At 40.7% G+C, this 27,751-nt stretch overlaps 1 protein-coding gene across 3 annotated transcripts in view; it reads right to left on the bottom strand.

Annotated features, from left to right (window-relative positions):
- Positions 1–27,751, bottom strand: part of RBMS1 (RNA binding motif single stranded interacting protein 1) — a 143,273-nt gene that overhangs the window by 68,106 nt on the left and 47,416 nt on the right. The window contains exon 1 of one of the 3 annotated variants that reach the window (XM_053947729.1): positions 23,136–23,352. The exons of the other annotated variants lie outside the window; for them this stretch is intronic. Within the exon in view, the coding sequence (XP_053803704.1) occupies positions 23,136–23,198 (63 nt within the window). The 5' untranslated portion in view covers positions 23,199–23,352. Of the gene's footprint in view, positions 1–23,135; positions 23,353–27,751 lie in introns of those variants that run through there. 3 annotated transcript variants of the gene reach the window in all.

The raw sequence follows: 27,751 nt of genomic DNA, 5'->3' as shown, positions 1-27,751 counted from the left end.
CGCAGGAATCCTAATTCTGTCTGTCTGTAAAACATAAACACTCCATTCTGAGAAATTTAAACTTCTATTTAAACATGAAGATGTTCTAGTGCCAGTGGTCACATTTGAACATGATGGGAATGTAAATGGGACTACAGTTGTCTTCCTAAGTTTACAGACAGAAGGTTTTTCAGTGCTTCCAGAGAGACTCAAACCTTCACAAGCCTTAAAGGCTTTACAAAACACATGTGCTGGTGTCCTGCAGCTCTCAAAGCCTGCAACCCAACGACAGACAGCCATTAAAGGGACAGTGACATCTTAAAGCCATACAACTAAAACACGTTTTTTACATTAAAACTTTAATTTTAAAATCTGAATCACTTTTTCCGCTCTGTTCCTCATCGACGAGTACTTATAAAAACTAAATTATAGAGGTCCCTCTGTTGTTCAAAGGGGCCTTTTTTTCCAGTTGCTCTTGCTGCGAAGGGTTGGTTGGCAGTGCAGCCGCGACGCCGTGACCACGCTGGCGGAGCCTCCTACGCTGACAGCGCAGGCCAGGAGAAGAGTTTGTCTGCTGGCGTAGTTGCATCACCTCCCCAAACAACATCAGCCAAGCCGATAAAAGCTCTCTTCTGCCTGCACAGCTGCATCCACACCTGGGCTTTTGCCAACAGATTGATGTCAGCGGGGATGTATGACTTTTTTCCACACCCCTGGCTGATACACAGTGCTTTACTGGCAAGACATTCTGCAGAGGAGACCTGGCCAAAATTTGGGGTTGTTTGTTTAGAAACAGATTTCACAAACCTTAACTGAGTGCTCTGTCTGAAACCTGAAATCAAATTTGAAAAGTTTTGGTTTACAAACTGTAGCTTCTGCTAAAAATTAATATCCAACTCTGTTCTTAAGTTTTTACTATATGGACTTCGCAATAATTTGCAATATTGTAGCATACACAAAAGTACATTAATTAGTTTTTTTCTTCGTAATCATTGCATCTTAAATTAAAACACAGAACTCAAGGCTAGGAGGAATGAATGTAAGCAACAGAACATTATTTCTTGTGACAATATTCCTGTTCACAGGAATTACCATGGTCACACTGGTTTGCCATTTCCTCCTTAGTTTTCACTCCAAGAGGTAATTAGCAATCGTTCTTTTTACACAGCAGTTTCCTTCCTGTCATCTTCCACAAACATCTAAGCAAAAAAGGCCAGTGACAGAATAATCAGCCCATCTGCTCTATGATCTCCCCAGCCCATTCTGGAGCCAGCTGTGAGGAGCCTGCTCTGAGAGACCTTCCCTCCAGCCCTCCACAGCCCCAACACAGCAATGGGAAAACCACAGGTACTTATTAGGAAAACAAAAAGCTCAGTGACTGAACAGACTCCATGAAGTGCCTTAAAACAAGGAGAATTGTCTGCCTGTGTTTCATTCTCAATTTGAACTCCAAATGGGAGTAACTGCAAGTACTGAAAACTAGCTGGAGAATATACTCATCTTATATGAGCCATTCCTGTCTTTCTTATAAACCACTGTATGCTTAAGGACTGCAAGTAAATCAGAGCAGGATTTTGTCTACCTAGGAACAGAAGAATCTCTTTGCTGTCAACAGACAAAAAAAAAAGACATCAAACCAAAATGGAATAACCCCAATAAATTCCTTTGACCTGGGGGTTGAGAGATACTGAACCTTGCTGCCTTCAGACTACAGAATTCCAACAGAACTTCAATGAGCCTAAGATAATTTGGACAATGACTGTACCCAGAGTATGATCTCTACATTAAGTCTCTAACTTTGTGCAATAAAATATGCATATAAAGTTATATAACATGCTAGCATTTAATTATGAGTTTAATCACTCACCCAGAATTCCTAATGGGAAAAGTACCATGACTTTTAACAACAGAGTTCTCACACATCTACTCTAAATTCAAACCATAAATTGCAGCATACATTAACTTATTTATCCAGAATTGCTACTTGGATCATCTCATAAGATCAAAATCTCACCAGCAGTGTTTCCCTAGCTTTGCCCTGGTGCCTAAGCTCCAAGCATCTGCTTACCCTGCCTGACTTTGCCTAACCTTCCTGTTTTTGAAAGCTGCACCTTCAATAATTGGCATTGATATAAAAATTACCATAGATTTTCTGTGGATATATGCAACAGTGAAAAAAAAAGTATTAAATCTGGATTTATTTTTGGTTAAATTGGGGGTTGCTTGTTTATTTATTAATCTACCTAACACTTTAGGTTAGAGAGAGCTTTACAATGAAAGCAAGGGCTCAGGAGAATAGAAGATGCCATACCTAGTGAAGCAAGACACTGCAACACTTTGTGCACAGCTTAGCAAAATAAGAACTCATTTGGAATTAAATCGTGTCCCTTGCAGAAAGAAGAATTCCAAAGTGTTTAACGGAAATGAGTGTTCATGGATGAAGGCAGTTGCTTTATTACCTTTCTTTAAATAAAGAAACATTAAACCTTGATCACTTATTCTAAGCCAGCAAAGTGACAGCTGCAGCGGAGATGCCATTTTGAGTGTCCTGCACTATTCTGTTTCATGTTTTTCCTCATCATGTCTGAAACATTACAGCAAGCAAAACTGAATTTCTGGAGGCCTCTCCAAGTTCAATTCTCAGTGGACATGAGTCAACCCGCAGAAATCGAAAGCTTTGCTGCTGCTTTACTCACATCTCCTGCCTTAGGGTAGCTTCTCCAACAGTTCTTTAGTCTGTAAGCATTTGTCACAGGAAGATTCAACAACCAAATCTAAGCATTTTCAGCATGACAGCAGTAGAAAGAGTATCTCAGAAATTCCACACTTCTGCTGAACATCTCCTCAGGTGGGAAAAATCCTGATACCTGCCCCCTTTTTCTCCTTTAAACCACTGACCTTAACTTCTCCTTGCACGGGTAAAAAACATGATCTCATAGTGACACTGTATGAGTCAACAGGACTATTCCAGAAAGGGCTGGTGAACTGCACAAGGCAGAAACTATGGATACTGCATTTTGTGATCAGAGTTATTTGCATACCCAGGATGCAAGCCTGTTCCATCTTTCTTTAGGTGGTGATGACAGGTGTTAGTGGTTCAGCCACATGGAGCAGAAACAACTACTGGGACGATGCGGGACCCGAGGGTGGAGGCTGGCATCAAGCAAAGACTCTGCCTGTTACAAAACATCACAGGCAGACGAGGAGCACCTGAAGATCCAGCCCTGTGTTTCTCCCAAAAAAACTGCTCTAAATGTTCCATGTCTTAGTATGAAAAAACTGTGTCCAGAATACTACAGTTGGGATTACAGCAACGATGAACTGCAACAAATAGGATGAAAATTAAGTAATCAAGGAAAAAGACATATCACACTGAATAGGGAAGCCCCCTTGCCTTAACAGATAAGTTTGAAGAGGAGCTTTACAAGATAAAAATATAGGGTTATACCTTTTTTCTTGCCTGTATGTTACAGCCAAGTCCTATGAAAACTGTTTTTCTAAATACAGATAACAGTCTTTTCCATACTAAAAGGAAACAAAAGGAAACAAAAAACATACGTGGACAACATCATGCATCTGTAAAGATAATAATAAAAAAAAGTTATTTTCACTCTGATATTTGTTTTTAGTTAACATTCTCCTTCTTCTTTGTTCTACTTTAACTAATTTGAACTAATTTGCCAGTAAGAAAAATGTTTTCCAGGGAATAATTTTTTCTGAGCCATTTGAAGAAGCCCTTCCTTGAAATACAGAAATGAGTGAATGAGTAGGTACTTCTCGCAGCTTCCTTTTTAAAATATCTTCATGAAGAGTGGCTCTACCAACAATGAAACAAGACAAAGTCTAGCACAAACCTCTAGTCATGGCTCAGATGCTCCTAACAATTTCACCTCTAAACTCACCCGATTATAACCCAAGCTCATTGCCCACTGAGCTGTTTTGCTTCCTTTCCTCAGATCTTATGGCAACATAGCAGGACTGAACCTGTTCTCACCAGAAAGGAACAATTACTAAAACCAGAAAGTATTGAAGCAAACAATTCCAGCTTGTTATAAAATGTCATATTTTCATATTTTGACAGGAAATGAAAGCAGTATTATTTAAATTACACATTTAAAGCTTAATTCAACAGCAATATTCTGCTAGCAATGAAAGAAAGCTCAAAAATCTATCTATATCTTTTCCATGAAGACACTTGAAGAAGTGTGACCATAATCCTGGCCACATTGAAGTATATAACAAAACCCACACTGATACTTCTGAACAGATTTTTTTCTCCAATAATAGGGTGTGGAGAATTTTTTATTGTTATTACTCAAGAAAAGAAGCTTTCTAACTTGGAGTTGGCAGGCAAGATGGTAACAATAAAGCAAGCAATGAGCGCAAGAAACTCCTGGTTCAGGGAGCTCTTCTAGAGTTTCGGCGATAAATGAAAAAGCTTCAAAGTTCCCAGGAACTCACTCTATTGACTATCCCTTGTCAGGGATTTTTCAGTGCTCCATTGACTGATTCCCCTAGTTTAGAGACAAATAAAAAGTGCAAAAGCTATCCCAAATAAAAAGCACAAAAAAAGCACAAATAAAAAGCACAAAAGCTATCCCAAAGGAGAGCAAGGGGAGTGCTGAACTGGGCTACATCCTGTTCCTTTCCAGATGTCATGAACCCTCCCTTTCCCCTTCCACCTGCTCATCATGAATCACAGAGTCTGTCTTCCCTCTCAGTTTTATACCTGGATTTCCTGGACAATCCCCTGAAACAATACCTTGGTACCATGCCCTAGCCATGACAGAATTATAGACACATATAAAACAAAAGACTTAAGTTTCTGAAATATGAACAATTCAACAGCTAGGCCAGATTTAAAGAATCTGAAAAGAAAGTCAAGATGCTGAAGTACCCGAAGAAAGAGAACATGGTATTAAGATCTACCAGACAGACAAAAAAGCATGTATATGTTTTTGTGGTTAGCCCTTCATGGAGCAGTAGACACAAAAGAATTCACTGCCTTCTTCCTTCTTGATTCTAGTACATACACAGGCCTATTTTCCTCAGTGAAACCAGCCAAGGCTTTTGCTCAGGATTCAGAAAGCACAGAGTACTGAATATCTAGACTATGTTGAAGTTTTTGTTCCAGCCTGAGGATTCAAATTACAATTAAAAGAAAACACATCCATTTTCAGAGAGGTGTAACTTGCACACTGATGGTTTATGCGAGCACCTGTAAGGTAGCAAGTCCAGTATGTGACACTGAATCCAAATAATAAAAAATTCCTCCCTTGCATTACACATCTCTTGGTACATGTTAATAGTGGGGTATAAAATCTGACAATGTTCTCCACAACAGGAAACATTCAAGATATCCTTCATAGGAGAAATGCTTCCCCTGAAACAGCAATTAACTTAGAAACTCCTGGGTCATGCAGTAGTTTAAACTAGATCACAGATGGTCACATCATAGCCTGTAAATCACATGCAGCTCACAAGCACTTCAATGACAGCTCAGAGGACAGTATTCATAGAATTAGAGCAAAAAATTATTCAATAAGCTCTTCATAAGCATTAAGAGGTTCACAGAAGTTCCTTTGCATTGTAAATAGGACTCTGCTTTAGCATTTATTAAGCAGGAAACTCCTCACTACCTCCATTTAAGAACTCTTCAGATGTCAGCGTACTAAGATCTGAAAATAACTAATAGTATTCTCTGACTGTACTTATAGTGTAATGGAAGAAGTGGGACTTAAATGTATGGAAAATGAGAGAAATGGCTTTATCCTGGACATTTTTGGCTCCCTTATAGGAAAATACAAGAGAGCAGGTAACCATTTCTCTACGTAAATCCCACAAAACTAAGCTCTGGCAATGAGACTCCTGCACCACATAAGGCAGTTACTTGTGTTCAGAGGACAGACTCTCATTAGAAGAATGCTAATCTCCAGCTCTACTGCTGTTCAATTTCTTTGTTATTATCTGTTGTGAACTTGACTTCCAGTGCCAACAAACACGCCCATGGGCAATATTCAATGTGATCAAAAACATGCTGCTTTCAAGAGCTTCCGTTTGTGATGTTTAAAATACATAATTTTTTATGGTTCTAGGTAGCTACATTTTTAATTTCATAAAGCAGTAAATATGCTCTTAACTATTAGGGATGCTATCCATCACTGTATTTTGGAGGTTAATCCAGCTAAGTCTATATATATCATAAAACTGGTTAAAAAGTAGCAGAGTGTATATACAGACACCGTGGCTTGTTCAAGAACTGCCTGAATATCTGTATTATAAAAGCTGACAGTACAACAAAAAGACAAATAAAAAAGTATGTTAAGAATGTTTGGCCAGTCTTTAGTTCTTTAAAATAATAGAGAAAGAAAAGCTTTAAAAAAAAAAAAGTTTAAAACTCTGCACAGAAGTTTCTGAAGTATTATTCTTCTTCCATATTGTATTAGACTTTGGATTTCTGATAAATCCATGCAAGTATTGTCCCTTACTTAAAAGGTGTCACAGATTTCATGATGCACACAAGAGAATTTTGCAGGTTTTTAAAAATTATTTTTATACTTCTTTGTCCTTTTTTATTATTTTCCAAACTGTTGGCTTTTCCCCCAAAAACTACAATGTCACCATTCTGCTCATCTGGCTACCCTATCCACCCTCCCTCCATAGACAGCAATTATAGGATAGGAATGGCACCGCATTGAAGATGCATGTCAAAAGAAGCATCTGCTTTTCTGGCAAACTCCACATTGTTGGTGGCATTGGAATTATTGCTATACTGTTTGTCACAGGGTTAGACCACAGATGGCTCTTTTGGCTCACATGGGATCCGCTATGTCATTTTCTGTTTATTCAAGTTAAATAAATTAAAGAACTTGTGCCCGACCGTGCATGAGGGAGTCAATTCCTATCAAAATCCCTTTGTCTATGATTGCTGATTCCTTATGGGTAACATACTGCACCCAGCATAGCAGCAGCACTGTTACTGGGAATCCCTGTGTTCTATTCCAAAGAAGAGAATGGATGTTCTTCCTGGTGAGGCCATTACACAAGTATTTAATAGGTGGCCCAGTCTATTCCTGCTGCTTCCTTTGACAACATCGATGGAGCAGATGAGGCAGCTAGCTCTGGCTCTTTCTTCTGCATTCCTCATCTTCATCTCCCTGAGAGACCACACCCTCTTCACCACACCCAGCATCTCTAGCTGTTGGAAAGGTGGCACATCAGAAAAAAAAAAGGGTAGAAAAAGCCACTTTTATAAGACTTCATCATCAAGACTGAATCTGGATGCCCCCATGAAAAGGCTCTTCAAGCTACACAATTGATGCTTCAAAGTACAGATCACTTTAGATATTTTACCTTTCCTACTCACTTTGGAAATGTTTTCCCTTTTTTAAGCGTCTCCAGGCCTAACTAATGTAATCAGGAAAGAACAAGCTGTTGTAGAGACACTGCCTGAGTGCAACACAAAGGTTACTGTAATTTTGATTCCAAAAAGGTCCCATTCTCTCCTCAGCAGCTTGCTATGTGCCTATGTCAAGTAACAGTTGAACCAGTATCAGTGGGAACAGAATCTTGCATCACTTTCCATGGGAATAAATGACTCCTCCATGAGCTGAAGAAAAGGAAAGTAGACTCAGAGCATCACTGTCCTTCCTGGTTACTCCACTGCAATTATTTCCATAGTCTTTCAAAGTATTTGCCACAGAATTGAGGTCAGCATGACCTGTGCTGGATGGAAAGTGCCATTCATCTTTTTGCTCCTCACTTCTGAAATTTCAAGAAGTGTCCTTACGGTTTTTATATTCTGCAATATGATAAAATGCAGCAGATACAAGTCATTATAATCAACACACAAGGAACAGGAGGACATGCACAGCATTGCTGGCAAAGGATTTAAAGCAAGTCTCAGGTATAACCAGGAAAGTACATACCAAATTCAAGAAACACTAACAGTGTTAAATTCATCAGGCTTTCATACCCCACTGCTTTTTACAGTCAATAAAAGGGAAGCACAAGACACTTTTACAATTATTTCAGCAAAGGTTGAAGTGACTACCAACTCAACTTCAGCTAGGAGTTTGTGCTAATCTGTCATGGTATTTTGACATTTATGGAGTTCATACTCCATTTATGGAGTATGAGACTACATTACTGCAAGTGGTGTATGTATACACACACATTATATATTTTTTTATATTTGTTATTTAAATATTTATTATTATTTTTATATATATAGTCTAACACTGAACTTGTAATCTGCTATGGGAGAATGACCACACCTCCATAAATGTGATTCTCCTCCATAGCAAAGCCACCAAACTGAACAGAAGCAGCCAGGTATTATTAAAATAGCAATACAGTTCTAAAACATGAGCAAGATCAGTAGAAACTTTTTAAACCATCAGACTCATTATGTAAGGAGTTGTCACTTTTCAGCACTTGCACATATCGGCCTGGTTCCACTCTCATCCGGTGGTTCTGCATTCATTTGCATAAGCTGAAAGTCAGTCCAGAAGTTTTATAAATTTCAATATTGCATAGAACTCACAGACCAGAAGACATCAGTGTATAATATTGGCAAAACTTCTCTACATAGGGCTTTTCTACAGAGCACCAGGGACCAAACTCATGTAGCTTAGTATACATGCTACAACACGTACACCAATTTTCTTTAGATTGTAATGAGACTGCATGTAGCATGTATGAGACTGCAAATGACATTCCCAAAAGCTTCTAAATGACTCCCAACTCTCTACAGTTTCCTAGAATGAAATGTAAAAGCTCAAATCTCATTAGAAAAGAACTGGAGTTTAACTTCATTGCTTCTAAAACGTTTGCCTCCTGCATCATTTCCCATTTGGGAGGGGAGTGTGGCCTCGGTACGGGCACCTGGCTGCAGCGTCTGCAGCGAGTGTGCAACACAGCAGCAGATTTACCAAAGATTTCATTAGTTCAACTGTATCAGTGCAGTTACACACACAGTGACACCTCCAGGACAGACAAGATCTAATTTGTGCTCTCATGGAAGGCAATGAACACTGCAGTGCTGTAAGTTTGCCTTATACCCAGCAAAAGTGATTCAAAGTAAGAGCTGAAAAAAATCTGTGTGCAGGCAGCATCGAGGACAACTGTTTCCAAATTTCTGGGGCCAGTGGACACCATGCTACTTTTGACATTTCTCAGAGATGATCTTGCACCATTAGAGAACCACAGGACAAATTACAATCAGTTTAGCATGACAAAAGCAGCTATGTTTAACTCCTGTGCCCGAAAAGATGGAAACAAGAACAGCTCACCCAGCCAGTAAATGGTCCAGACAGCTGCTACTGCTACAGAAAATGCTGCTAAGATGGTACAGACAACTCAAGACGTTCCCAGTTGATCAGGAAACACTAGCAGCAGAAAACACAGCTTGACAAACAGCAAGAAATAGACACAGTTTCCCTCATTTGTTAACCCTTTGCCCTTGAAAGGGTGTGTGCTCAAGTATACACACAAAGCAGTTCTACGTACATTATTTTAGATCTGTGTATCCCATGTATTCAAATCTTGAATTGAATTACAGGCTGTTTGAACACTATGGATTAAGACATTAACACCTAATTTTTCTTTCTCCCACAAGCCTTTATGAGCTTTTATCTTGAAACCATCTACTACAAAGAACACTAGGAAAATGTTGACATTTGGACAATTTTATCCTGGAAAAGGCAAGAAAGTAATAATTTTTATCTTTAGATAACTCCAAAATCCTAACCTACTTGGTTAGGATCGGTTTAGCTTCTTAGAAGTTAGATGGAAGCATTTTCTGCTCACATTTCCCGTCAGTACATCTTTTTTGTCTTCCAGTATTCAGTGGCTATGCTCTCTGACACATTTTTCTGTTTCTCAATAGACAATTTTTATGCACAAGAGTGAAAAAGGAGCATTGCTTCATTTTTTAAGGAGAATTTTAGATGTTACAGTAATACAAAAATCACTTGCTTCATTACCAGAATGCTTAATGAAGTGATCACTTTTCCAGCATCATTTCAGAGAACTGGGACTAGGATACTCCAGAACACAATGCTTAGTATAATACAAATACTATTTAATCTCATTCAACTTGGATCAAGCAGGGTTTGTTAGCATTTGCTCAGCATCAGTCTCAACAGATCCAGGCTATTTCTAGCAAAACCATTTTGTTGTTTAATGAAAGCCAGTTTGGGCATCCATGGCCTAGAGAAGCTGATTTTAGGCCTGTTTGAAGCACAAAGTTGCTGAACATTCAAGACAATCTGTGGGTAAACTCTTTTGAATTTTAAACCATAGAAAATAGGACACATTTAAATTAGAGGTAGTAGCAGTAGTAAGAGAATCTAACCAATTAGTAAATCTAATGCTCTTTATGTGAAGTTAGGAAAAATGTAAATATTCTCCTATATGTAAGTGATCAAGGGCACATAGATGAAAAGGAGTTCTGTCATATATTAAGGCAATTCAGTACAATACTGTGAACACAACAAATCGGGGGACTTGATGAAATGTAGCAAGGAGTTTGCTAAAATCAGCATAGGAAAATCCAGCACATGAGCCTGCTTTTATAGATCTCAGTCTGCTTCTCCTTACAAATAAGGAAAATAGTATTCCTTCAGTAGGATGAAATTCTCAAAGTTGTAAAGGTAACTTTTAATTAAAACTGAAGATTCATCCATAAAAATAAGAGCAAGAGGGCAGGTAACTTCTGGTGGAGCTTCCCGGTAGATGTCTAGCTGCACATTAGGAATTATTTGCCTGCACTGACCTTTGATGGCCTGAATGTAGCACCAGGTCAACTAAGAACAGCATGGAAAGCTGAAATCTTTCAAACATTAATGGCTGGATGTGTTAGCATGGAAATTCAACTCCTGATAAAGTTGTCAAGTAGAAACAGCACTTTCTGAGATATCTAGGATGTGTAGATAGTCAAAAGAGTGGTACAGGGATGTCAAAAAAGGGTGGTTAGATCTGCTGGTCTGATAAAAGGGCTTTGGTGCAGTACCAAATAAAGAACAAAGATGGCTTGGCTGGTCTTGCTAGCAGCTCAGCTTTCAAGTCAACCTTTCCCTTAGTTTGGCTGAAAAGAACCAAGTGCAATGGAGGCAACTGTGAAGCCACAGACCAAGATGGCAGTTCAAGGAATAGCTTAGGGTAGCATTACTCCAAAAAGCAGCATCCTTGCCCCTATGGCTGCTTACTCTTCCTCCTGGTGTCTCCCCCTTGCTCATCAAAAGAATAAGAGGAATTAAAAAAAAAAAAAATTCAGACTGTTTCATTTACCAATGGTACTATCTCATGAAAGTGGTAACAAAACAGCATTAGGCTGTCAAACAATCCAGAACTAAACCAACGTTGGTTTTTCATACACAAAGAAAACTGCAGCAAACACACGTGATACCTCTGGCAGAGTCTTACAAGTAAGGCAACGAGCAGCATGCACAAACTGGTCTGCTAAAAGTAAGTGAAGTCCTCTGTACATACCACAGGCAGCAATGCTGCTCTGGCCTTAGGGTCAGATTTTCCTTACAGCCATATCTGAAACAAACCCAAGTCAGTCTTTTCTCATTCTTTAAAGGATGATGTTTTGGTAGAAGTTTATCACTTATCAGACCAAATACTCTGTCTCCTGATTTTTTACAAATGACAATCTTGTCCAAAATTCTTGTGCATGCAATTCAAAAAACCCCCATGCTATATTACTTTATTTATCATTTTCTGTTCTTCTTGATAGCTGTAATTTATATTGAATCATACAAACAGAAGAGTTGTTCTAAGTCACTTCCACAGGCCTCATCAATTTTTTGCACATATTCCCTTCTAATTTAAAATTTCTCTCTTGATTTGAACCAAGAGACAAAACTTTCTTTTTCTTTTGCAAACTACTGTTCTAACTCATGCAGCTTTTTAACTCAGATTTTAAATTCTGAGAGAAAAATGATTTTAAGTGGTTAAGAATATCATTCAGATGTCAGAAAGTCAAGCCACACAATATGATGTATTCCAAAATTAAAATGTTTGTGACTTCACAGTGTATGATAACGAACAATCCCCTTTTACACCCAGAAACTTAGTTCTGAAGATCAATTACAAAGATTTAGCAGCTGTATGCTAAACGAATGCAGGATGCCCTTCCTTGGTGCATCCAAATAGCTGCTGGGGGAATGTCTGACTGCACAATGAATCATTGTCAATTCTGAAATGAAAAACATGAGAATTAGATAACACCTAGGAAAGCTTCCAGACGTACTACGAATACAATATCAATAATATATGAGAAATCCAACTGCCAGGTAGAACTGGTTGTGGCAGTGCAGGTAACAGTCTGACTCAGGCGTGTGAGCGGCTACAGCTGCAAGCAGAGATGATCCAAGGAGCGTTCACAGCGGCCACCCAAGGGTTCAGAAGCCCCTGCAGCCAGCAGGCCACGCATCAGCACAGCTGGCACAACAGCTGCAGCACCCGTGGGAGACAGCCTCCACCTCTGGGTGGTGAAGGGACACGTGGCTTGAACCATGCCTGGTGCTATGTATGGACAGATGACAAACACTAGTCAGGAATAAACTGGTTCATTTGGGCACAGAGCCCAGCTCACCCACAATTTTAATAGTCATGTTCTTACCCTTGGTACAAGAATTCAGCTGAGGAATCATAATCTCTGAAGACACCAGAATGTTATAGATGAAGGAAAGTACTTCTAATAAGTACATCTGGAATTGATAATTAACTTTAAAATGCTGCAGTGAGAGGGAATCTGCCCAGCCAATGGCTAACTTTTTAAGACAAATTAATCACTTGCCTCTGCCTACTGCACAACCCCAGTGCTTAGCAACTGCTTTCAGGTTTGTCTTTCACTGTGAACAATTTCAAGGAATCACATTTTCAATAAGTGTGTTCAGCTGCACTTTTCTTAGCAGTAATCCTTTTATTTGCAGCTTATCTATCTGCACAACAGTTGGATATTTAACACTAATAATCTTGTACACCAGCACTGGTTCACTACAAAAGTCACCATAAATTGAATGACGGTGTATTGCAATTCCTTTAAAAACATCAACAAAAGCTCAAAAACAAACAAACAAACAAAATACCCCAAATATTTGAATTCTGAATTTATGCAATTTAATTTGATTTCAAATTTTAAATGGGACAACAGAATATTGGCATAAGGACTTCCCAGTTTAAAAAAAAAAATGGGGAAAAAAACCCTAAACCCTAAGGAAGTTCATTTCATAGGAAAGATAAGGACATAAAACCACTAAAGATAAGTAGATTAAATTTCTGTCAAATCTCAGCCACTGAACCATGACTGAAGTCATGGTTGACTGCCTTTCTGCCCTACAAAGATCTGCTTAGAAATAAACCTACCTATTGCTAACTGTAATCCAACCTTTACTCTTTTCGAAAACTAGAGTTCTACATATTTTCAACATTCCAGTTTCTTGCCAGAATGAACTTTGCCATCACTAATTTTCTGGAAATAGCAATAGTAGCGTTCAGATGAATGTTCTCACAGACCATAAAGAAATTACTTACACAGTACATGACAGGCAGAATTTGAACACAGTTCTATCATTCAAAAAAATCTGCTCTATCCTGAGCTTCAGGGGACAGACAAACATAGACATCTATGTAGGTATGTGTGCATGTGTATATAAATACTTTTTCTCAAGCTATTTAGTCCTAATTGCTGTAGTATTTTAACCACTTGTAGGTGTTAGTATATTTCTGTGCGAAATCTGAGATGTAGAAAACTAATATTAACAAGTACTTTGAAGAGTCAAACCTTAACGATTTAGTTAAGATTATCCAAAATATCAGTAACAGGACCATTTTGAACTTCCGGTCATCATCTTAATCCTTATGAATAACCTTTATAGGTGTGGTTGACCTGGGACTTCTACTATTACCCAGGACAATGACACAACACAGCATTTATTTCAGGGAATGAAGAAGGTGGAGATGGATTCAGTCATTTTGAAAGAGAAGTGACACATCAACAGAGAAGTGTCACATCAAAATAATGTCTTTTGAAATAAGGATAACACACACAGATAGGCTAGATGTTTCTTTACATTATCTAATATACTGAAATACAAACCCACACATTAATAATACTAAAACAATAATAAAGTGGCAACAGAAACTGTAAACCAAAAAGTACCAATTTGTCAGGAGCTTCAGAGCAGGGAATTCCCAGCAACTTACCAGAATACTTAAAGAACAGTTACATGAAAATCCAGAGTGTCTTTTACAATGACTACACCAGTCTGCAGCCCTTAGTGACTCTGAGACCATGACACACCACACCTGAGAGATCTAAGAACATTATATTTGCTGGCAATCTGACAAAGTCTGCTTCCAGAGTTAACATGATTTTGTCACTACAACAATCAAAATATCGACCTAATGCAGAAACAATGACTTCCTTAACCATTTCCATCTTGCACTAGCCTCCACAGCATTGTAGAATATTTTAACTGGGAATAGGGGCAACTCTTAGAACACTTAAAAAAAAAAAAAAACAAAAAAACCAAAAAACTAAAAAGCCCCTGCATTCTTCTATTGGTACCACAGTGTGCCCTAGGTATCACCAGCACCTTTAACCAGCTGAAATTCTATATACTGAATTACATCTTAGTATTCTTCACCATTAAAATTACTAAAGATTTCAAATGTATTCTATAGCTCCTCAGTACTGCAGGATAGAACTGATTCTCTCATCTCAAAAAACGTCCCTAATTCTGGAATATTTACATGTATACATATGCATTGGAGGCATTGATACCCTCAGACTATAAAGAAATCTTATCAGTTATATTTTTGTTTAAGTTAAACACTTTTCTTAAACACCAATTTTGATAAGTGTTTCTCACAAGTAGCATTCAGAGATATATCTCCTGGAACGCTAAATAAAAACCAAAAAAATGCCCCTGTTTCAAAGGTTAGTAGATAAGCAATTGTATTTAATACCTGTCTCAAATGTTTTTTTTCAAATTACACAGAAGCATTTTTAAATAAGCACAAGTACTATCACAATGAGGAACATGCAAGCCAAACAGATTGGGTGGAATAACATTAAAGCAATTTAAATACAATTTGATTCTGAATGTGAGTTTAACACTAACCCCATGATATACCATCTTCTCAACTCAGGTTTCTCATAGGGGAAATTCAGAAGTAGTCTGGTTCTGTCTCAATAAGCACTTTTTGATGTCAGCAGTCTCACCCCATGCAGTGGCACCACCAGCTATGTAAATATGCACTGGCATAAGCAAGTGTCTTAAAATTCAGACCTACAAATTTAAACTCTTCTTGAACTTATCTGGAAGACAGACCACTAAACACTTCAAAGGACCTTGTCTGCTGGAGGTTGCTTTCACACCAGACAGAAATCCATGGAGCTGTGTGCTGGCTCTGCCAAAGCCCAGGTTTATCCAGCGTGGCTGCTGCTTTCCCGGGCTCGCAGGAGGCAAGTTCCTGGCCAGGGCATGGCACACCCACCGTGTCCCTCCTCTCCCACAGCACAGCCACAGGGGGCCAAGTTAACACAGACTTGCACTGTGTGTTACTTCTACACTACATACTTCAAAGAGTTTCATGTTGTAATAGGTTATTTAAAACCTTGGCTAAGCGATTAGCTAAGCCAAGCCAGAAAAACACACATGCAATGTGGCACTACAAACAGTTCCAAATGGGTCACCATGGCCGTGCTCAAAGGTGGGCACACAGGTGACACACACCTGCCAGTCACCTGCAGCAGCTGGAGTGACAGGGTCTCCCTCACTCCCATGGTAGCCCACCAAAATATCTGCTGCACAACTGTTTAAAGCATCATCAGCAAATTGTACATATAGGCAGAACAGAAAGAAAAGTACCATAAGACTTGAAATTCCTTCATCATTTCATACAAAGGATCTCCTTTGCAACACACCAGCCATCTCTTTAGTGCTCAGCTGAAGAGCACTCCAAAGCCTGGGCAGCATTGCACCTGGGGATGCCCAAGAGACATCACTGCTTCCAAAGCAGGAAAAAACAACCTATGGTCTGGTGAAAGAGGCAGCACCGACTTCCAAACTAAAAAGCAATGTCTACCCCTTACCCTTCAAGTGGGTTAAGAACAAATAAAATACAGAGAAATACAGAGCCTTAAATCAGAGTCTCTTCTCCAAACACAACTTGAGGTGACAGGGTTGGACAATACCCAGTCTCCCTGAGAAGAGTGGAGGTTGTGTGCCACATGCCTGAATATAAGGTAAAGGAAACTTCCAACTCCTGTACTACTATGTTGTTTGGGGTTTTTTTCGTTTCTCCATTTTAAGAATTCTATATTTTTTATTTGTGGACTTGTTAACAAGGACCTGCATTTGATTTTACCCTTGCCTGCCTGGTGTTTGGAGTGATTTTGGATTGTTGCAGTGGCACAAGCACAACCTGATAAAGTTTCTGTGGGTCAAGTAAAACTTAAAGCAGGATTGTGAATCACCTCAGAGTAGCCAAGAATCTGTGAACACTGCTTCAGATTTTCAAAGATATCTGGATAATCCTTCACCAAGTTGCAGCAGCCTTCCTGGGAGCTGGTAAGACCACAGGCATGAGAAGTGCCCTGCGCTGACAATCCTGAGAAAAGCTCCCTTGTAACGCTCATCCAAACTCCCACCTGAATCCTTAGATTTCACTGCTCAAGCACAGTAAAAATGGAAGTGACATACACATACTTCGAATATCCTAAAGGACTGAATTCTAACATTGTTATGCTGTAGTACCCAAATGACAGAATATATGAGCTGTAGCTAACCAAGGGACTCATGTTTCTACTTTATTGAACAAAGCACCATATGGTAGAGGAGATTCTGATCTGAGAAAACAATACAAGGTAAGGAAAAAAATAAATCCCCTTCTCATCTAAGCAGAAAAAAACCCACACAATAAGGTGTGAAAGTGCCATTGCCAATAAGAGACATTGTAAAGAAACAGAATCAATGGTGAAATAAAGTTACATATATTTAGTTGCAGTAAAGAAGCATTTCATTTCACAAGCAGGTAAGTATCAGGCTAGACTAAGTTTGATGCTCACCCTGCCCTGGTGTTTCTGCTGTTCTTCAACAAATGAAAATGAGGCCCAAATGAGGCTCCCCAGAACAATGTGTTGCTTGTTTCCACTGCAACTTCACAAAGTTCTACAATTCCATCAAACAAGTAAATTCTAAATACCCACTCTATTTGACACATCATTTTTCTAGAGCAGAATACTTGAAACAAATAAGACACACATGAGTGATTTCCTACAAAATTATAGTTAAGCGTACAGCATGGCTTTTATGAGGACATATTATTATTATATATTTATACATTTCTGTAGTTGTCAGCTATTATTTTCCAACAGACCCTAGAGCGGATATATCCTTATGCTACATCATAAATTCCAAAAAAAGACATTTTTGAAATGTGGTAACTATATTTTTGTCTTGAAGAGCTTCTAAGACTTCAAAATACGCAAAATACGTGCTAGATAGTTTTAAGCCAATGCATCAATGTTAAGATTGGTATAGAGTTTTACTGTTAAAAATCAATTTACTTAGACAGTAATAAAAATTACTACTTTTAAATTCCTAGAAATAAACTAACTCAAACTGCCACAAACCTAGGTAATCTTGAATTTGTTTAATGCAATCTCTCACCAGCATTCAGTTACTTCAACTGCAGCTTAAAACTACTTTGTGAGTCAATACACAGCTGCAGCTACACTGCCTTAACTGCAGTCTCTTGAGGGAAACAGCTAAAACTGTGCTAATCACAGTAACCAGCCCTTACAGCACATGATTTTTTTGTTGTGTGTATGTTTCCTAAGTTGCTGGGTTAGGAGGCTTGTGCTTATCTAATCCATGGTTCCCCTCCTCGTTTCTCCTCTATTTCTAACTCATCCCTTCCCTTTCCTGTTGCATCAGGAAGCTGCAAATACAGTGGCTTCTGCAGGGCTGTTATAATTACCACAGTACACTGCAATTCTGAAACATATGCAAAATAACTCACAATTTCTTCAACAAGGCTCAAGAACTTTCAAATGTGCTTCTGCTGGCTTTTTGAAATACTTCTGACCAACACTTCTTCCAAGATCAAAACATCTCCATGCACCTCTTCATTAGGATTACAGATTTATAAGCCTTCACACTGTCCCCCAAGTAAGATGTTTTAAAACAACTGGCTGTAGAAAATGAGAAAAACATTCATAAGAAGTTGGAAACAGATCCATGAGGGAAATCTACTAGAGGTTTCTAGTCTCCATTGACTTCTTTTGTTATACACCACCTCGTGCAACAAGCAAAGGTCAATTTCAACCACAAATTTACAAGGGGAAAAAAAATGCATACTGAAACGGTTATAATGTCGAATGATCATTATTTTTATTTACTTGGTTTGCAGCACTGTGCGGATGTTTTAGGAGCCATCTCAAGCTTGCAGGAAAGAATTTTCCACTCCCTTCCTTCCTTCCCCTCTCCTCCCTGCCAGGAGTTACAGTTTAAAGGATCTAACTCTTCTGAAATGTGTTAACTCAAGCAATTTTTTTAACAGTTGGAAGTTTCAGGGGAAAAAAATGAACCCAAAACAAAACAGCAGATGTTCAAGACACAGACTTCTATCTTCCTTTCCATGTGAATCTAAATGGCAAAGACACCTACTTTAAACAATAACACTTCCAAAGAGACAAATATATTGTTCACCCTGTTAGAAATACTAAACAAAAACTTCAAACTGCCAAATACAGATAAGACAATTATATCACTTTTTATAATCTATAACATCATGCCTGAACAAGATAAGGTGTTTCCTTTTATTTCTTTCATTCACGTTTTGGTACAAGTATAGAAACCCACTGACTGAGTAGTTTTGCTCCTCCCTTGAGAATAAAGCAGAACTTCACAAACAATCTTACAGATGCACTTAAAACATTAAAGTAGCTGGTACTTAATGTGGGAGTTCAGTTCTATGAAACCCAGGTAGATTCTTTAACATTGTAATACAATGTAAAGGGAAATACAGTCTGTCACCTCAAGCCAGTGATACAAAATTACAATTCTTATAGTTCTGAGAGAAAGAAACAAAAATAAACTAATCCCATTTATTTCTGTAACCACAGATATCTGCTCAATCTTAGGCACCTCAGCTTCCCCCCTGCCGCAGCACCATCCATACACACAGGAGGTGTTGTGTCAAATCCCTCTGGGCACAGACTGCTCCGTGGAGCTGCGTGTTTTGAGTTATGACCATGCCCAGGTCTTCCAAGTTTAATGAGGTTCCTTCTCACACACACAGACACCACACACAGCGCCAACTGGGAAATTGTAAAGTAGGATTACAGGTGTAGCTTCTTGATAGGTTAAACCTATAGATAGAGTGAAAGGCTAATCTACACTTTTAGCCTGAGACTGGCAAAAGCTTTCTCCATTTAACTGTCATAAGAAACCCATCTTAACCTTCAACTTTTAGAAAACCTAACCTGCGACACAACACTTGATATTAACAGAGTTACAAGAAAAGATCAAAAGCTTTGTCTGTCCCTCCATACACAGGCCAAACCTCAAATCAGTGTCAAATTCCTCACGTGCAGCTACACCCAGTTAATCTTCTCGAAAGCAGCAAACTATGTAAATCTCCTCAAGCTGGCAAGACAAACATTACACTCGTCAAAATGTAACAAGAATTACCATTACTGGGCAAAGCTGTTAAAAGGCACAGACACTGGGCTGAGCACCCAGGCTGGGCTGGTACGACCCTGCACTCGCCTCCTTCCCGGGCCTCCAGAGCTGCTTCTGGCTTCCTCGTCGAGAAACCTGAGAGCAGAGGAACCTCCCTGCACAAAGCAATTTAAAATCCCTAATCAAATAGCTGGAGTAGCTCTGTAGATTCAAGGAGCAGATGGCAGGAGAAAGCCTAATTTTCCATTTACGATAATTTTACAGAGTGTAGAAATATTTACTTCAGAGAAGCGCCTCCCAATTTACATGAGAATGACAAAAGTGGGAGGAGAGACAGAGAATCATCTTGCTCTCAACAAACCAAGAGCTAAAAAATCCTGTATTAAGCAGTGTATTGTATGTAATTTTGTTTCCTTTTCATTATGATGCACACACGTGCATTCTTTACAATAGCGCAAATAACCTTGATAGCAAAAGTCTTAGATTACACCTTTTTCAGACAGGATGTATGGCTATGAGTGTTGTGATAGGTTATTATCACAGATATTGTGTGGCTTTCGTTCTTTAACAAGACCTACATCTGCATTTCAAATTACTTCTCAGATGAGCTGTCGCTCATTTAAGCAACTACTCAATTTTAAGCCTGGTAAGAGTATTTTTAATATGCCTGTCTGTCCATAATACAGGAAATCCTTTTGGGCAGAGACCAAATTTTACTATTCTTACAAGTATGCCAGAAGAGAGAAGATGATCAGGCCAGTCAAATCTGACCTGAAATTGAGAATGTTGACTCGCTCCTACATGCCAGAGTTGCACAGTGTAGATACAACAGGTAACAAACATAATATTATAGGCACGGATTTGTTTATAAAACAAACATAGTTATTTGAGAAAACAAAAAGAGAGTATGGGTAAAGATCTGAACCTACTCTACCTATATGGCATTTTGTCAATGTTTTAAATTAAGGTATAAATCCACATTATATTACAATGTCTTAAAAATAAATCAGGTTAGTGTCACCTTGCCTTTTATCAGTTAACCACTCATTTTTTCAATTGAATCTGCTATAGACTCTTAAAAATTAAACAGGATAGTACTAAACATGAAGTGTTCTTTTATTATTCTGATATGTATTAAAATACCAACAGAGACATACAAGCTACTCAAAAGATTTTAATTTCTCTTGTAAGTTATTTTAAATTGTTTCAGCTTCACATATGACACACTGTTAGCATAGGAAATCCAGTTACTCCATTTAGAGACAGTGGCTGACAACTTTTCCTACACTAAGAGTACCTAGTGTCTCAGGCTAAAGCTCAACTACAATGCAATTGTCTGAATACGGGTTACACAGAGCATACAGGGACTTAATCTCAACTTTTCTTAATTATCAAGGGTTGAAAAATTAGGCTTGCAGCGCTCTTCAGCACTGTTTGACATCAGCTAACCCCTGCAGGTGAAGTCGGAGTGAAAGGGAGATCAGAAAGCCAATCGCTAATCGACATGAGTCTACATGAATGAAGCTAATAGGCATTTTCCATGGACTTAACTGGAGAAAAGCACAAACCCTGGCTCCTTATATACCAAGTGTTTGAGTAGAGAATAGCTACACACTAACAAAAGAAACCTTTGGTACCCAGGGTCTTAAGCCCACATAATACCCCTGCATTCATTTCTTTCTCTGCCTATTGGGGAAAAAGGGTCTGTTTGTTTTTCTGATTCAGTCGGCCCTTTTAGCTCTTTGAATCTAAGGAGTGCACTGTGAAAAGAAGAGCATCTTATCAGCCTGCTCCAGACCAGCAGGCAAACTCACATCCGCACATAAAACACAGCCCTGCCAGCACGAGGCCTGGCCCCACTGCCCTCGGCTCCTGCCAGCACCCTGCCCCGCACCCGACACTCTGCACAACCACACAAGGGGCCTTCCTTGATTAATGGTCCTCTCAGAGAGAGCACGAAATAGTATCTGATGCACTGGCTTCATTTATAAAGTATGCAGGAGCACCACTCAAGATAATCAGCATGGGCGTATCCAGGACATTTATTAACAACAAACCAAAACCAGTGCACACAATAAGCATGTTTTGTTATGTATGGACTTGAACACTTTGACTACAAGATGCAAAGATAACTCCATACACTGCTGGACAGCATCTGCAGAGCACTGCTGAGATAACACACCAGTGATTCTTATCAAAAAGATATTTCTATAAAATAACAGGGAGGAGAAAGGAAATAGCAATTTTTACTTAAGCTTCTGAAAATATGAGTCTAACTTTCACTGTCATGCAGGTTAGCTACACATGTGTCATCCCAACAATGCACCAAGAGTTCAAAATTTCCAAGCCTATGTCCCCATTATTTATATGAAACCCTTCACTGTGTGCAGCAGTGATATCTGATTTCCTATTTCTACCCTTAATGCATTCTGACCCCAAGCAAAATAGGATGAACTTCCCCAGTATTGCTGACTGAACCTGTCAAATTACTCGTTTCAGCTACTAAGTGCAGCAGACACAGAAGGATTTTTTTCTCACCTGGAAAGAAGCCTGCCATAGTATTTTTGGCATGCTTTGTCAAGCCGGTAGCTTGTCAGTGACCTCTACTCCATTTACCCTCTGGCACACATACAGAGCACGCTTTCCCATTAACTTAAACTGTAAGGGGTTTTTGTTTCTTTTTTTTTTTTTTTTTAATTTAATCGAAGAGTCAATGCAAACTAATACACTAAGAAGTAAATAATGTAAGATTAATATCAACATTGCATCTTGTGTGCGCAAAAAGTGCAGCCAAAGACAAACGGTCCAGCAAGGTTGTAACGCAACTATTTCAAATATTTTATTTCCAGCGACTAAACAAACAAAGAAATTCCTCTTTCAGTACAGCACCATAGATGCGAGTGCTCCGAGCTTATCAGAGAGATCACTCTGCCCATGAAATGTCACAGGGTCCCCCTGTGCCCCCGTCGGGGGGAGCTGGGGAGCACCCGAAGGGCGGCGGAGCTTTTCTGGAGGGTTGTTTGAAAGAAAAAAATGCGCCCGGATCCCCTCGCTCATTTCACGCCGAGTGAAAAACATCCAGCCCCAAGTTTCGCTGTTGCGACACCGGGTCCTTTCTAACCTGTTGCCGAGCCCGACGGGGCTGGCACCCGCCCGGCCTCCGGCGGCCGCCCCGCACCGCCCCGCACGCCCCGCGAAGGTGACCCGGCGGCGGCCGCCCCGACACTCGACAAGGTCACGGTGCGGCTCTTCAGAGGAGGTTTTTTTAAAAAAAAAAAAAAAAAAAGGAGAAGAGAGTTTCGTTTTTCAAATCCCAGCTCTCGAGAAGTGAGCAGGCTGCAAGCCGCAACTCACGCCAGTCGCCATCCCTCTCCCCACTCCTCCCCCAGCACCTCGGGGCTGCGGGGGGGACGCGGGGGTGCCACAAACCCATACATCCCCCTCCCTTACCTGCTTCCGATAGGGGGTCCGACCGCCGCCCGCCGCGCTGCTGTTGCTGCTGGGGAAGATCATCGCCCCGCCTGATCCCCCGCTCCCCCTCGGGATGGGGAGCAACTTTGGCGGCCGCCGGGCTGCGGCGCGGCGGGGCTGCAGGGCGCTCTCCGCCTCCGTGCCTTCTCCGCCGGCTGCGGCTCCTCGAATCCTCCGCTCGGCGCCCGCCCTGCCCGGCCCGGCCCCGCTCCGCGTCGACCCTACCCCGCGCCGGCCGCCCAGGCTGCCATCCACGGGCCCCCGCTGACCGCCGCCGGCTGCCCCAGCCCAGCCCAGCCCGGCCCGGCCCAGCCCGGCCCGGCCCGGCCCCACCTCCCGCCGGCCTCAACCACCGCCCAGCAGAGGGAGGGAGCGGGCGGGGAAGCGCCGAGCCGCGGCGGAGAAGCGCGGAGCGGGCGCGGTGTTCGCGCCCCGCCCCGTCCTGCGCGGGGAGAGGGGCGCGGAGCGGGGCGCGGCGCCAGGGGAGGCGCGGAGCGGGGCGGCGGGCGCGGACCCCCCCGCGCCGCGCAATGGTTGCGCCAGAGAGGGGCGCGGGGGGGCGGCGGGCCCGCGTGCCGCGCATTCCGCCGCGGGGCGCGCCCGGCGGGGTCCCGACCCCCGAGCGGCCGGAGCGGCACATCCCGCGGCACCCCGGCTGCGGCGGGGACAGCCGCGTTTGGTGCACCCCACAACTGCGGGGCTGACCGCTCCGAGGCGATAAACACTGCGCCCTTTAACTCTCCTAAGTTTTTCTTGACTAGGGATGGGGAGGGGGGAGGAACATCCGGTCACAGCCCTCTCCAGTGCCTCAAGGCAGCATTTGGGAAGCGAGGGGAAATTCTTAAGTCTCCTCACGAAATTTAGGCCTAGGAAACGTTACAGTTCTTAGGCTGTAAGACAAGGGCATACGGAGTCAAGGAGTTCCCAACTTCACTCCTGGTACTCTGCACTGTTTACATTACTATATTTACATTACCCACTGATGTTGACAATCTAGTTTCTAAGAAAGTCCAGATCTATAGATCTGTCAGGCCACTGACTGATCAGTGACACTGCAGAACTTCTGTCACGGACATGCATCATCAAGCACCTTTTGGTTTCTCTTCCTCTTTCTGACAATACGGTGGCCCTGATCCCATACACCCCAACGTGGCCATAGGAAACAGCTGGGAAGAAACAGAAAATTGCCAGGTAGTTCATTACTGAAAAGCCAAATAACATCTGAAAATGCTAGTATTTACAATAACATATAATTCTCAATTACTGACTTCCCTAGAAATAATCTCTAAGTATTTTGGTATCCTAATATATTGCTACTACAGATCAGAGCCCATCTGAATACAGCAAACAATATGAAAGCATCAACATTTGGCAGAACTGCGTTCTGCATAACTTTCCTTTTTTCCCTCTTTCAAGTCCTAAAATGGATCTCATTCCATTTGGCCTTGATTTGATAACACAAATTTGAGGTCTAGTAGTACTGGATGAAAAGCACTAAAGCACTGCAGCCACATGGTGATCACTGGCACTGGAAAATATTTGATGGAATAAGTTTGTACCAGCAGACTTTATGTCAGGTCAGGTATTGTCTGTCTGTACTACCCTAGCCTCATGTTGGATCACAGAACATTCGTATTCCCACTGTTGGCATAAAGCTAACACAGAGACTTAATGCTAGGATAAATTCAGACTCCCTGGTCTGGTTAAGGCCTCATGCCTACTTCACAACACCAGTTGGCAACAGTGCTGAAAAAGCAACAGTTTAGCAACTGATTCTGGGTGAAACCTTTTTTTTTTTTTTTTTTTTTTTTTTTCCTTTCTCTGATCAGTTTAATTTTTTTAAGATCATTTCCTTTGATGGGTTCAGCATGTGGCTGTGCTGCTGCTTCTGCCAGTGTAATGGAGGAGGTAGCAGTGAGCAAAAATAAGCAGGGGCAAGAGGGTGGATATGAGTGCTTGTTTTGGCAGCAGTACCAGATTATATTGGCTTAATACGTTCATGTACCTGTGGCTTAATTTGACAAAAATGTAGCTGTGTGCTCATGCCTTCCTGAGATGTACCACACACAGCAGTCGATCTGTGCTCCAATCTGACTTATTTCAGCCCCTTGGTCACAGATCTGACTCAGTGCTGGAGAACTGTCTTAAAGCAATACAAACTGGAACAGTGACAGGCTACTTCTCCTGCTCAGATCTCTATTCCCAAGTGAAAAACAGAAAAATATTTTCTGGACAGTGTTGTAGTCACCCCAAAGGGGTGACAAAGCTTAAATCTGCTCCACCTACGGGAGGGCTTTGTTAGCTGGAGATGTCTATAGTGACCACACCTTCCCCTCGCAGGGAAAAGCTTTTCAAAAGCCATCAATCATCCCTTGCTTCCTTCCCTCTCTTCCTGCCCCACCCCCAGGGAAGAGGCTGGAAGGACGTAAACACTATATGCTCGACTGGGTCTCAGTCACTGTCATACCAGGGAAGCCTCTCAAGAATATTCCAAAGCAGTATCTGAAACGCTGCCATCTTGCTCACTCTGCTGTCACATGTCCCAAGGCTTCCTGTGATTTGGACACGATTTCCCTCTCTTAGATTCAGCATGTGGCCCATTTCTCTCAGTTAGCAGTACTCTCTTTCCTAACGTAGTAGGAAAACACATAGCAACAAATATAATCCTGTAAACATCTACTAGATCACAATCTAACAGTATCTGATTATTTATTTTTGTTAAGGAAAAACTCATTACAGAATTTTCTGGGAACAAAACTTGATATAATTTCCTATGTGCTAATGTGCCTATCAACATTATCTGTTCTTTTTAAGAGGCTTGAGTAATCTGTCTCCATTTTTGTCTCAAACACGGAAATAGCTGCCTTCCAGTAGATTTGACAATGTTATCAAGAACACAGAGGCAGACTCCTTACAGTAGTGTGTCTGGGGAGAAATGGACAGCAAAGCTAAATTGAAACAAGCAAGTTTCTGACTGGACATCAGGACAGCCAGACATTGCTCTGAGAGGCTGTGCACTCTCCATTCTTGAGCATTTCCAAGACCAGAATGAATATAGCCCAAAGCAACCTGACCTGATCATTTTGCTGATGCTGCTTTGGGCTGGAGGTTGGACTATAGATCCCCTGAGGTCCCTCCCAATCTGAAGCTATGCTCATATGAAAAAGCTGCTTTGCTCTTTCTCCCAAACATAGGCAAAATTATTTCTCTGTAAAACCCTGTACTTGAGATTATTTTTATAAAGCTCAAGATAAGTGCCTGGACTTTTCAGTACTTGCGCACTGATATAGCAGTTCAAGTACTGACAATAGTTTTCCTACATATTTTCTGAGATGCAAGAAGCATGCCTTGTTTGCAAAGAACAGCCTCTGTCTTACTCACTTAGCAATGCCAAAACTGTAAAATGTATGCAAATATGATCCAAAAAATCATATTTTCAAGGACTTCGTTATTAACTGCATACAACAGGTGTGAACAGACTTGCAGGTAGCCAGGCATATTGCTGCTTGATAATTGAGCAATTCCTTTTGATCCTGAGGGAAAAAGGTGACCACAGAGTCTAAGAGTGCCTCCTCTATAAATCATTCAGAGCTTCTTTAAATTACCCGGAGTTGCTTATTCAGGAAAAAAAGGAAAACTTATGAGCAGCTCTGGTGCATTTCAGAAATACAATGTAGCAATTTACACGTTCTGTTTTGTTAGTTTGCTTACAGGCTTGCAGAGAGATGGTTATAAATACAGAAAGAAAGACTTGTCTGGAAACCTGGAGACAACTGAAAGTACTCAAGAATCTTTCCAGTAATGTTTATCAATCTTAACAAACAGTAGACTGGCAAAACTAAGCCATTATTTTAAAAACAGTTCTACGCATTTAAGCTGCTACTTTACCATTTCTGTTCTAAATCAAATTCATGGCTTCCCTTACTTATCTCAAAATTCAACCAAAGTAGCTATTTCCCCTTAGGGCATTCAGTGCCTCTGCAGGGCAGATGGTCTCTCAGCCCTGGATCTGCTTTAAATGGGAAACTTACAGTCTATTGCAAACCCCTGTGAGTCCAGACTGGATCTCCTGAATTTCCTTACAAGTCTGCTCTCCTGACCACTTCAGGGCTTTCTGAAGACCCACTAGTGTAAAAGTGACTGTGGGCACCCATTTCCCCACCTTGAGGGTACTGAGGAGACTGTTGTCACAATGTTCAGTTCCCTGAGCATCCATCCTCTCATCACACCTGGTCATGTGGAGAAAGATAAAAACTAGAGCAGGCAGGAAGCTGAGCCACAACAATGCAAAAATACTTTTAAATACCCTATGCAAGCCAAGGAAACAGAACGCAGGGCTGAACTTTGAGAGATATTAAGCATTTCCTATGAAGTGTTAATAAAGGGATATGTGAAGCTGAGTATCATAGAGAAGCAATTTTTAATTTTTGGCTTTAATTCATCTATTAGAACTGAAAGCATGAAAAGAATTTGTAGCAACCAAAGGAACAGAAGAAACTTCATTACATGGGAAGCTCCTTCAGAGATAAGTTATCTCATAATTAATTGTTTTTATTTAAGTATTCCCAGTATGCAGGTAATGAAAGAAATCTGTA

Source organism: Vidua chalybeata, chromosome 7, assembly GCF_026979565.1.
Source record: "Vidua chalybeata isolate OUT-0048 chromosome 7, bVidCha1 merged haplotype, whole genome shotgun sequence".
Lineage (NCBI taxonomy): Eukaryota > Metazoa > Chordata > Aves > Passeriformes > Viduidae > Vidua > Vidua chalybeata.
This window is presented reverse-complemented; position numbering and strand designations above follow the sequence as displayed.